The 12,147-nt window shown below is 49.8% G+C and overlaps 1 protein-coding gene across 5 annotated transcripts; it reads right to left on the reverse strand.

Moving 5' to 3' along the window:
- Positions 1-1,521: 1,521 nt before the first annotated feature.
- Positions 1,522-11,574, reverse strand: TMEM225B (transmembrane protein 225B). Of its 5 annotated transcripts, XM_032459773.1 has the most exons (7): positions 10,214-10,294; positions 9,432-9,539; positions 8,873-9,040; positions 7,530-7,740; positions 6,950-7,096; positions 6,049-6,186; positions 1,522-1,893 (listed from the first exon to the last, which is right to left on the reverse strand). In XM_032459773.1, the coding sequence occupies exons 3-7, from the start codon at positions 8,915-8,917 to the stop codon at positions 1,721-1,723; spliced, it is 714 nt and encodes a 237-aa protein (XP_032315664.1). In that variant the 5' UTR covers positions 8,918-9,040; positions 9,432-9,539; positions 10,214-10,294; the 3' UTR covers positions 1,522-1,720. The 5 variants fall into 5 exon arrangements, with proteins under 5 accessions (XP_032315664.1, XP_032315666.1, XP_032315667.1 ...); XM_032459775.1 differs by lacking the exons at positions 8,873-9,040; positions 9,432-9,539 and adding an exon at positions 11,381-11,574; XM_032459776.1 differs by lacking the exons at positions 8,873-9,040; positions 9,432-9,539 and adding an exon at positions 11,377-11,574.
- Positions 11,575-12,147: the final 573 nt, after the last annotated feature.

A 12,147-nucleotide genomic window follows, 5' to 3' on the forward strand; every position in this document is an offset into this window, starting at 1 on the left:
GACTTGGTTCAGAGGGCTGGTACCACTATTCACTCCCTTCCGTTCCCCAGCAGCCGCTGCTCAAGAGATACTGCCATCTGCCTTCCAAGCAGATCACCCCTCTTCTATACATGGGACTGTCTTCCATGTTTCTCTTAGTCGACTCCCATGCTATTTCCACGCCAGCCCTGCCCCCTTCAACACACACTGCCCCACCACATTTTTTCTCTTAGTCATAGCCATTGCCTGAGGGTGGGTCCTTCTCAGACACCTGAAGCTGAATCCATATTTGCTAGTAATTTTTGGAATCTGCCACCACTAGGGGCAACTAGTGACCCGGCCCACTGCGCCCACCCTGCCGCCCTCCCAGCTGGGGCTTCCCATCCTGGGTCTGCTGGGTGAGGGAAGTTTGGGCCTACATATTTCAGAGTTTGTAGATTTTCGCTATTCCCAGTTTCACTGACAATTATAGTTCCTATTTTTTTTGAAGGGGGACAAGTGAGAAGACTGGAACTGGGCTGTCACCATATGCCTATAAGAGAAACTCCCAAGACACCTTTTGGAGAGAAATGGAACAAGAAACTAGAAACAATCTAACGAGCACACCTAGTGCCTGTTTTCCAAGTGTGTAGGTCTTAGCCCTTCTGCTTGAGCGTGGGCCTCCGGGGGGCGGGAGTTGACTGACACCTCTGCGCACCCCCATGGGGCACTACACCAGGTCAGCCTTTAATGAACAATGTCTAATAGTCACAACAGAGCCCAACTGATTCTAGCCTCATCCACCACATCCTCTCTCCAGAAAGATACGCACAGCTCCCTGGACTTATTTGGAGGTTGCACTGCCTAAGTTCTAAGAGATTTTCCCACATCCGTGTTCTTTAGAAAGAGAGGAGGGGCGGCACTGCTACTGGTGCTGTTGAGATGAAGGGTGGGTGTGAAGCCAGCAGAGGGCTCGGATCACCGTTCCAGCCTTCCCGCTGCCCCAGGGCACCTGTACCTCCCAGCTACACCCATCCTAGCTGGGAAGCAGAGTGCTCCCCAGTCTGAAAGCACCTTCAGGACTGTGAAGGGGGCACTCGGAGGTGCCTTCAGGAGGCTTCCGGCTCTAGTGAAGGGGTGGAAGGCCGACACGACTGGCTAAGTTGCCTGTGCCTTCCCCAGAGGCACGGCTTCTTACGCTCAGACTTCCAGACCTGGGAGCTCAATCCTGGGGAGGCTTCCACCTTTACCACTCCCAGCCCTTCCCTCCAACACACACTTGAGAAACGTCTCCTGCACGGAGTCGCACTTTTGTCTGGGGACATCACTTTTTCTTTTTAGTATCACTAACTCAGACACCTTCTGTCGTGATTATATTCTGCTGAGTTTTTGTTTTACAAAAGCTCACGTCACTTGATCATTTTGTAATATGCCTCCCACCCACCCTGCCCTCCAGGCTCCAGACTGGTTTTTTGAGGTACGGATTAACAGACATTAGTCATTCTTTTATTGAAAACCCCTGTTCCCCACCCCCCACAACTAAAATAAAAACCACTCAGGAAGTTCAGAAGAATTAAAAAAACTTTTAACAAATTTCAAACACAAGCAAGATAGAGTCCCCGTGAGCAGGGGCGTGGAGGGCCGATCCTGACACCCAAGAGCCTCATCAGAAGTGCGGAGGCTGGCCGAGGCGGGGGCCACCTACGCAGGCCCGCGGGCGCGCGCACGGCCCGACGGAGCGCAGAGCGCAGCCTAGCCTGGGCTAGATCATTGTTTCTTCCTTCAGCAGTGTCTCCTTTTGTATTGTGCTCAGTTCTCCTCCCAGACTCTCCAGGTTTTCCAGGTGCGAGATCCCTTGGGTCTCCTCAAAATTCTGGGAAATGGGCAACAAACGGCAGCGAAGGCAGGCTGTTTCTTGAACGAGGCAGATGGCACCTGGGTAACGGCAGAAGTTGGGGTCAGGAGAGGGAGGGTGCCAGGCGCCATGCCCCGGAGGTCGGAAACTCCCTCCTCTGATGGGTGACTCCCTCTGGCCTGCACCTGCCCTCCCCGGTTCTCCCCTCGTGTTTAGACCACTGCAGAAACAGGAGGGAAAACAGTCTGCGTCAAAGGACAAGGCATACAAATAGATGGACCAGCTCATGGAGCCGTGGCCAGGCTGAAAGGCATCTTAGCAACTGTCTAACCGTTAATAGGTCAGAAAACAAGGTTCAGAGAGGAAGGTCACACCAAACCCTGGGCCTCTTGATGCCGTGACTTGCTCAAGACCCTCAGTAAAGTAAAAGAAAGGAAGAAGAGAATGAGTGTTCTTAAGAACAGAGATATCTTGAGTGAATAATAAAGCTGTATTAAGGCTACGACTAAGATAAAAGACAACTTCTACTTTCAGCCTTACAGCAGACTAGACACTCTCCCACTGAGAACAACAAAAATCCTAACCATTTCTTCAAAAACGTATTTGCAAATACATCATCAAGCTGGCATCAGAGTAAGACATTCTTAGAGGCCAAAACCAGAGCGGTAACAGGAATCTAGAGTTAAGCAAGCACACAATTAGCCATCACCTTGGGGACATACGCTCAGCCCAGGGGATCCTGAGTTTCCATTCCACTGGCCGCTGGGGACACAGAAAATCAAAGGAAAGCCCGTGATGGGAAATCTAGTAAGAGTCAGCCACATGAAGCTGGAACTTCGAAGTTACCTGCATCGACTCAGAATTCATAAGCACAGGCTAGCTGCTCTGTGGGTCTGCAGCTAACGTCACAGTAGCTATGTATTCTGTCTGTGACCCAGGCAGGAGTACACCCAGACCCTGGGCAGAAGCAAATGCAAGTCCTTTTTTGAGGAAGCACTTTAAACACAGACCTCAAAGAATTTCCAATGATAACAACAAAATTCCAGAAAAACGAGTTCACGGTCAAAACCCACAGAACATTTCCAAAAATCAGGGCACCACAAGTAGGCAAGAGCCTGTAGAAACAGCGGCAAATAATTCAGTTGTTAAACATCTAAGACACAGAATATAAAATAAGTATGCTTAACATGTATAACAAAAATGTATTTGGAGAATAGATTTAAAGTTTAAGGGAAAAGGATATACAATGATGCGATTTAGAGGAAAATGCAACTTCCAGTTACAAAATTGATTCACTGAAATAAGCTTTCATGGCTGGGTCGGACAGGCTGCACGCAGCTAAAAAGCAAGTGGGTAAATTGAAGATACATCTATATAAGGTATTGAGAACGCAGCCCAGAAAGACAGAGACAGAAAATATGAAAGAGAAGTTAAGAGACACGTAGGACAGAGTATCAAGGTCTAGCAGAAGTCTTCCTGAAGCCCCACAAAGGACAGGAAGGGAAAGACCATGGGGAGGAGACAGAAACGCCCTAGAAGTGCAGGAAGATGCCACGCCTGATGCTCAGTTCACACACCAAACCCTAACGTGATGTCCACCCCCTGCAAAATACCACAGACAGTCTCAGAGAAAAGAACGTTGCCTCAAAAAGAACGGTATTTTTAAAGAGAACCAACTCCTCAAAAACAAGAATGGAAGTGGGAAAGGTATAGAATAAAATCTTGAATGCTGAGAGAAGAACTATCCACTTTAAAATGTATGTTCAGCAAAACTTAACTTTAATAAAGAAAAATGAAAGAAATTGCATACAAATAAAATACAAGAGAGTGTATCTCTAATTGACCCTCATTAAAAAGCACTATGGGGGAGGGTACAGGCTCAGTGGTAGAGCGCATCCTTAGCACGCACTAGGTCCTGGGCTCAATCCCCAGTACCTCCATTAAAAAAGGAAAAAGAAAGGCTAGATGAAAAAACTCAGTCATAAGCTATCTATAAGAGACATCCAAATCATGAAGACAGAGAAAGCTTTAAAGTAAAAGACATAACAGGCAAATATTAACCTAAGGAATAGAGAGGTAGCTATAGTAATATCAGATAAAACAGACTTTACAACAAAAAGCATTATTAGAAATAAAAAGGGTCACTGCATAATGATAAAAGTTCAATTCACTAGTAAAATACAATTCTAAATCAAACTGTAAACAAGATAATAAACAAGCGTGGTGTAATGTTTATAGTTAAGAGGTTGCATTCAACATGAAACGTGAAAATGGCCCTCAGATTAGGCTATAAACCAAGTTTAAATAAATCTAAAAATATTAAGATTACATAGACCATGATCTCTCATCAAATTGAAATTAAATTAAAATCATTAACACAAAGATACACTAAAAATTTTATGCTTGGAAACTTAAAACTATACTTTAGAGTAATTCATGGATCAAAGAAGAAATCGTAAGAGATACTGGAAAGCATTTGATAGAACAGTAACAAAAAATACCACACATAAAAGTGAGAGACGCAAATAAAGATGTAGCCCTTAGAAGGGAATTAGAGCTTCAAACGCCTACTTAGAAAAGAAGAAATAATCGATGAGCTTATTAGATCCTGACTTAAGAAGCTGGAAAAAAGAATAGGAGAATAAATGCAAAAAAAAAAAAAAAAAAAAAAAAAACCAGTATTAGGGAGGAAAGTTGAAAGTAAGAGGCAAAAGTTAATTAAATAGAAAACAAACAAAACATGAAGGGTCAAGAAAGCTAAAAGCTGGTTCTTTTAAAAGACTGAAACATTTATAAACCTCTGACAAAACTGGCAATAAAAAAAGAGAAAACTAGGCATGAAAAAAGAATTCAGATGTAGCACAGATTAAAAAGTCAAAAAAGAAAACATTTTGAGTAACTTTATGTCCATAAAATTTTAAAACTTAGATAAAATGTACACATTTAAAGAAAAATATAAATTAGCAAAACTGACTCAAGAAGAAATAAAATACCTGAATAGTCCTATAATCATTAAAGAAACTGAATCATGAGCTTAAAATTCTCCCAGAGAAATGCCATGCTCCTTTCACAGGAAAGCTTAGGTATACAATTAAGTACTCAAGGGGGTAAAAATGAATGAACCTGAGTTCCTCCCATTAACATGGAGGAATCTCAAGGTTATAATGCTGATCAAACATAGCAAATTCCAGAAGAATAAATACAGTGTGATTATATAAAGCTTTAAAGCATGCAAAACTAAATAATACATTGTTTAAGGATGTCTATGCGTGTAGTAAACAGGACTGCCAAGAATTTCAGAATGACTGACTCCTGAGGGGAGAGAGGAAGGTGCAATCAGGGACAGCCACATGGTGGAGGGGGAAGGCTTCAGAACACTTAATGTTCTACCATATCTCATTAACCTTAACAAAGCCCAAAGCCCTTTTTTTTTTTTTTCACATTTTAACATCTCTGAAATGAGGATGTGCCTTCCAAGCTACATACGGCACCTTAGAATTAGATTTGGCATCAATTCTTCTGTCTCTGTGGTACATAAAATAAGTGTGTAACTTACAATCGATGCATTCGACAAAATGTGGCTAGTATTTAAATTAGATGGTGGAAGCAACGGATGTATCCTTTATTTATAAGTAATTGTATTTTACAGAGGTATTCTCTGTTATATATTCAATGTATAATAAAATCAAGTTAAAATAGATTATGATTATGGATCTAGGTATATAGTGGGAAAAGGATTCAGAGGAGGGACAAAATTAGATGGATTAAGAATTTAGATGATGAGGGTGTGTAAAGATAAAGGGGTCAGAGTGAGGAGTAAGACCAAAGATTTCAAGATAAAGAAAGAGATAGGAACAGAAAGTCTTAGGAACCAGGATGGTGTAAGGGAGAGTCTGAAAACTTGGAGGTTTGGTTCTAAAGCCAAGGTGGATAAGATGGGGAGGATGAGGACGGGGCTGGGCTGAGGCTCTAAGCCGCGCTGCCCAGTAGAACTTTCTGCATCTGTACCATTCAACATGGTGGCCACTAGACAGGTAATAATGTGGTTTTGAACATATGAAGTGTGGCTAGCATGACTGAGGAGCTGAATTTCTAATTTTATTTTATTTTAATTAATTAATGCTAAATAGCCACAAGTAATGACGCCGGTCTTGAACAGCGCAGCTCCAGAGCATCCACAGCTCCCGAACGCAGAGAGAGGGCACGGAGAGGGGCCCCAGCCTGCAGACACTCACCGGCCACTATGAACAGGAGGATGCTAAAGCCCATGACGTAGTAAGGCCACTGCACGGAGAACTGCGGGGGGCTGGGCTTCATCCTCAGGTTCTGGATCTCCAACGCATGCAGCAACAAGGCCAGGAAGGCACAGGCCCCTGCGGGTCACAGGCGCCCTTGCTCTCCTACCGTGGCTCCCACCTTGGTGCCAGCCTTCCTACAGCCCGTGTGGCTCCTGCGTGGAGGGTCCTGTCTTGTGCCCGCACCCCTTGCCCTTTCAGAGCTGATGACCTCCACCCCACGCGCCTGTCTCGTCTTCCTTCCCAACTCATCTCAAAGCCACGTGCCTCACGTCCCAGGGGCCCCTTGAGCAGACATCCCTCTCCCGGGCACCCTCTGTGCCTGTTCCCTGGCTGACCCCAGGCGAGGCCCCTGGGTGTGACACTTTGGATGAAACTCAACCTGATTTTCCCACTGTGGGCGTTCCACCTCCTCCACCTGCTGGGAGCCTCCCACGGTAGGGCCTTGGCCAGCCTTTTAAAGTCAAAAGGTTCCAAAGGGCAGAGATGGTCTCTTCCATTCGTTCATCCAAGAAACATTTATATTTCACTTATATTATATAGTTCAATTATATCATCACTCTGTACCAGACTCTGTGACAGTCGCTAGGACAGAGACTATGGGGGAAAGGCCCCCGGGCAGATGCCGGAAGGGCTTGTTCCCGCTGGACGTGCAGAGGGCCCAGAAGCCCCAAAGGAGCGGCATCACAGTCCCGGGGCGGGAGGCAGCTACTTCACAGAGAAGGCAACAGGGGAGGCGGGCCCTAAAAATTCCCTCTCTCCGGACATCGCAAACCGAGCCCACCCGGCTCCCTGCCTTGGGACCCCTCCCCAGGCTGAGGCCCGCCGGCCTGCTCCACACCTGTGAGGAAGCTGACGGAGGCCGACACAAAATTGTGCTTCCGGGTCCTTGGGAAGAGCTGAGATGCAAAGGACACCATGATGAAGGTGGTGAGGAAAGACAAGACGACCGCAGACAGCAGGAAAACGCGGCCGAGGATGATGTAAACTGCAGGGGAGGGAGGGAGAGCGGGCTGGCGCGGGCACCCGGACCCGCAGGGCAGCACCCGCAGAGCCTGGGCAGGGCCGCCACTGGCTCTGCTAACCAGGCTGTTCCCCAGGCTAGATGCCCCGCCCACCCAAAAGGGTACCGTCTGCAGAGACTAAAGGCAGCCCATCCTCGGCGTAGCCACTCCCACCCCAGAAAGAAACTTCGCTGCTGAGGCATTTGCTCCTGACCCCAGTGTTCCACCTCTTATTATTAACCCCGTCCCAGCTGCCTACTTCCCTCTGACCCCAAGAGAGTGGAGACTCAGAAAAAATGTCCTGACGGGCGTATTAAATTCTGTCCTATCTGCCCCAACCAGTCCTGTCACCCCCTCAACTCCTATGCTGGCCCTACCTCCCTCTCCCCAACCCCCGCCGCCCCACCCCTCCCGTACCGGATAAGGGTCGAGGCTTCCAGCACTTGATATGGAAGCAGTTCTCGAACAGGCCACTGAAAAACACTTCCTGGGACTCCTCGTTCACGAGACGCACCCAGAAGGGAAAGATGGAGGCCAGCAAGATGAGCAGGTAGCCCAGGGAGGTCAAGGCAGGGGCCGTGGCCCAGGTGAATCCCTTCATGTCCTTGTCCTCTAAAGTCAGCATCACCTACACAGGGGAACAGTGAGGGCGTCTCACTCAGCTCGGTGTGAAGGAGATGACGACGCCTGCGGAAATGTCAGCTCGCACGTGAGGCTCAGGAAATGCTGATTTCTTTGCCCTGATTAACCTTACAGCCTTACAGATCTCTTCGGCAGGCCTAAAAATGCACAAAACATTTTTTGCCGCTAACTGATGGGGCGATCTTGAGTGTGCGGAGGTCCCTTCTCTGAGCCCCAGTTTCCACCTCTTTGGACTAGGCCATCCCAGACCTCTCCCAGCTCAATGGCTCTAACTTCTCAATTCTGTTAACACCTGCCCACTGGCCGCAGGAGAAACTCTCAAGTCAGCTGTCAGCTATTTGCCTTTTGAGGTTTCAGAGTGAGGATCGGGGGAGATACTAAGACCAGGGTGTGAAGTGCCTTTACTCAGTGACTATCCTTGTCTCAGGACCTACAGTTTTGATGGACAAAGGTCCACCTGGCCGGGAGGAGCCCTCAGCTGAAAAAGAAAAGATCATATACACACAGAATATTTCACAAACAGTTTTAGAGTTTACAGACCCTCCTGAAGTCCTAGGTACCCTCTAGGCCTGGAGGTCAAGGCCCTCAGCTAAGGATAGCTTCTTTGTCACCACATGTACTGAAGGATGTCTTTTTTGGAAGGAGCACTTGTGATGTGGGAGATAATTTGCTGGCTGGATTTCAGAATCCTGAGACCACATCCCAGCTTATCACTTGCCAGCTGGGTACCCTCAGGGAACTTCCTAAAACTCTTAGTTAGGCACTTAGGTCCTCCAAGCAAAAAAGGGAGGAGATAACACCTGCCCAGTGAGGTCACTGGGAGGGGCAAATGAAATCCTGCAAACTGAAGTGCTTAGGGCCCAGGTGCTTGGTTAAAGTTGTGGGTGGGAGGGGGCTGACTTCTCCTAAAATGCAAATATGCCTGAGGGAAAGGAGTGGCCATTCACAACCTGAGAGCAAATGCAGTTAACTAGTCTGCTCTCCTCTCTGCCTCTGCCCAGAGGAATGAGTTTTCCAGAAGGGGAGGGGGACAAGCATGGAAGGGGAGGGGTGGCCAGAAGCCTGGGGTGCTGCAGGGAGGGTAGGCATCGTGATGGCACTGTGATGACCCTGGCTACCTGGTGGTGCAGAAAGGAGGGCGTCACGAGGTGGGAGAGAGACATGACACGGGAGGTGGAGGGCACTCCAAGACCACAGCCCTTCTTTGTGAGTCATGCCCAAAGCCAGGCCTGGAGGCTCCTGCCTGACCAGACCACGCTGGGCAGCACCAAGCTTCCAAGCTGCACCTGTGAGTGGGGAAGACAAGGCCCTGGGAGTGAGGGCACTTCCCTCTCCTCTCCGCGCGCAGGGCCGGGCACTGGGGCCTCTCCACGGGCCCCATGCAGGCCCCCTCACTGCAGCTGAGGGCAAGGAGTGTCTCTGAGACTTTGACAACTGCTGATCACCGTAGCAGAACAAGCCTAATGGCAGATGGCAGAGGAAATACGCTGTTTATAAAAGGACTAACAACTGTTCCTCTTTGAATGCTGTCAACAGTGCCTGGCAACTTTCTAAAGCACTTTCTCCTCTTTTGTTCACCAGTTTCTCTTCTTCCCACCTGAAAAATGTATCCTGCCCTCTCTCCAAAGCTCCCCTTTCGATCTTCCCTCCACCCTCTGGGCAGTACTGACAAGTCACCTGAACTTCAGGGCCTCAGCTTCCTTCACTCTAAAAGGATGACATCGGTATAGAATAGGTAAACAACAAGCATAGCACAGGGAACTACAGTCAACACCTTGTAATAACCTATAATGAAAAAGAGGGATATATATGTGTAATGAATCACTATGCTGTACACCAGAAACTAACACTGACATTGTAAATCAACTATACTTCAATTTAAAAAAAAAAAATTTAATAAAATAAAAGGATGAAGTTGGCTGGACTGGAGAGCACTGAGTCCTGGGTCTAAAGCTCTCCAGATAAGAGTGCCAGCTGCATCTTGACCCCCACCCTCTGGATGGAATGGAGGACACTGGACATTTCCATTTGATGGTCTGAGCCCCGTCCTGTTCCCCACCCCACCCCACTGAACCTCAGTTTGTCTAAAACCGACCTCAGTGTCTTCCCTATTTCAGTCATTCTCTCCATCACCCGCGTTAGCCTGGAGCTCATTCTGGCTTCCCCATTTCTCCCACACCTTAATCTCATTAGCCTTCCTTATCATCTCAGTTTTTCTCTCATAGTTTCCCAAGCACTCGCCCGCCCGCCTGCCCCCACACCCACCATGTCTCCCTCCACTCATGGAACACCACAGTCATCCCCAGCCTGGGTTCTTTCCCTAGGGGGTGCCCTATCTTCTCCTCTAAACCTTATCAGTCCCACATCTGCAAAGCTCAGCTTGGTCCTGTCCACTCCATGTACCCTCCCAGTCACCAGCCACTTTCCATTCATTTCACAAAATTTAACTATGTACTTACTGGGCGCCCCATGCCCAGCTTAGGCCAATGGGGAGAATCAGGAATGAAAAAAGACAGGAACTTGCAGGCTCTTGGTAACTACTGGGGAGAAGAGACACATACATTTGTCACACGATGCAGTGCTTTCCTCTCCCTGCCTGGGGTTACTGACAGGCCAGGCACATCCCCTCCTGTCTGTTCGTCCCCCTCACCCACGCCAGGCTGCTCTCCAGGGATAGGTCAGCCTCCAGCATAGAACATCCTGAGTGCCAGTACTAGACGACTGTGTGCCAAGGATACACAATTTTGGGGACACACTGATATAATCTAGACTCATAGGACCATAGACATGTTAATATAAAGGGGGCTTCGCAAATTCCCTTGTCCTGATGAAGAACCAGAGCTGGAGAGAAGAACTGATTGGTCCATGATCTCTTGGTGGGTCAGAGCAGAGGCAGTGACCAGAATCCTGCAGGGCTGCCCTTCGCTCCCCACCAGCCGCCACTGGCCAGCAGTTCAGTTTGGGATTCCCAAATGTGCAAGACAGGGAGAGAATGGGGGAAACACAGGATTGCCGACGTTTGACTTTGCCAAAGGCATGCAAAACAAACTGCCATCTACTATCACTGATGGTTTTAATTATTATTTTTAAAAAGGGCCTTTGCTACGGGAAAGTAGAAGACTTGCATTCCCCATGGGGCCTGGACTGGCATCTGGCAGCCTGGGCCCTGGGTTCCCTCTGGGAGAGTGCCCCTGAGGCATCGTGCAGCAGCCCAGGGGCAGCCCTGTCACCAGCCCAGGCCCTGTGCACGCCAGCCGGGGGCAGCTGAGAACTACACTGGGCAGAGAAAGAGGGGCCAACACAAAGTGTATACCAGGCTAGAATGGGGCAGGGACCCGGAGGGAACCATCTGGGCCGCAGGGAGCCTCACTCCCCAGCCTTCCCGCCAGTAATTGTGGCTACTTGGGCTGCAAACTGACTTAGGTTTGGTCAAAGGTTCCTTCCCTCTGACAACCCTCCTCGGCCCTTCTGTGGCCCCAAAGCCCCAGTGACATTTTCTAGACTCAGAGATGCGCCCTGACCTGGCCATCTGCCCCCAAACCCCGCCCCGCGGGTCCCTACAGTCGTCGGGTAATGTTTGGCCTGGGGGCGGGGGGCGGGATGCTCCACACCCTCCCCTTACCGACCGGTGGCGCCACCTCGGCTCCCGTCCTCCCGTCGCTGGTCTCCCCTCCCTCCGCCGGGGCACTGTCGGCGTCTCCCGGGCGGCGCTTCCCTCCCGGCGGCCGCTAGTCCGCCCCTTTGGCCCGCGGTCCGGACCTTCCGTTGGCCCTCGAGGCCGGGCGAGGGATTGCTCCGTTTCCTGGCAAGGCCACCGAGCCCTCGGGGCCCTGCGGAGGAGGGCGGGGGGGCTCACCTCTCGGTCCGGCCGCCGCCGCCGCTCACCGGGCCCTCGACTGGGGGAACCTGGCCTCCGGGTTGGTTCGCGGTCCCGGCCTCGTTCACCGGTGCCGGGAACGGGTTGGGGCTGGAGAAACCTGAAGTCCGCTGAATTCGAATTCCAGCTCTGCCATTACCAGCAGGGTGACCTTGGATAAGTTACTTCTTCCTGGGTGTCAGTTTTCTCATCTGTGAAACGGGAATAAGAATAGTAAGTCCTCCTGTTGGGCGGCTTAAAGGGGCTCGTGAGAAGTGCCTGGAAGAGACGTCGCTGCGGACCCCGCACAGGGGCTGCACAAGCAGCAGCCTGAACCCGGAGCCTGGAAGAAGCCGGAGTTTCCTGAGCCCCCAGGGCCCCGCCAGTTTGCTCCCCTTCCCCGAGACCCTCGCTCCTCCCCCATCCTCCCCGCTCCCGGGCCTCCCTCGCCCTTGCCCTGCGCACGCGCTCTGACCCCCTTCAGGCCCCCCTCGCCCTCACATTCCTGTCCCCTGCTCTGTCCTCCAGTATAAAGCT

This window comes from Camelus ferus, chromosome 18, assembly GCF_009834535.1.
Source record: "Camelus ferus isolate YT-003-E chromosome 18, BCGSAC_Cfer_1.0, whole genome shotgun sequence".
In the NCBI taxonomy this organism is placed as follows: domain Eukaryota; kingdom Metazoa; phylum Chordata; class Mammalia; order Artiodactyla; family Camelidae; genus Camelus; species Camelus ferus.

Excerpts from the sequence above, each read along its gene's own strand:
- TMEM225B (XM_032459774.1), bottom strand. The coding sequence starts at position 8,917 with ATGTCTCTCTCCCACCTCGTGACGCCCTCCTTTCTGCACCACCAG. Across the intron at positions 7,741-8,872 it reads CCTCCTTTCTGCACCACCAG|GTGATGCTGACTTTAGAGGA; the intron begins GTAGCCAGGGTC and ends TCCCCTGTGTAG. Across the intron at positions 1,894-6,048 it reads CCTCCTGTTCATAGTGGCCG|GTGCCATCTGCCTCGTTCAA; the intron begins GTGAGTGTCTGC and ends GCCGTTACCCAG.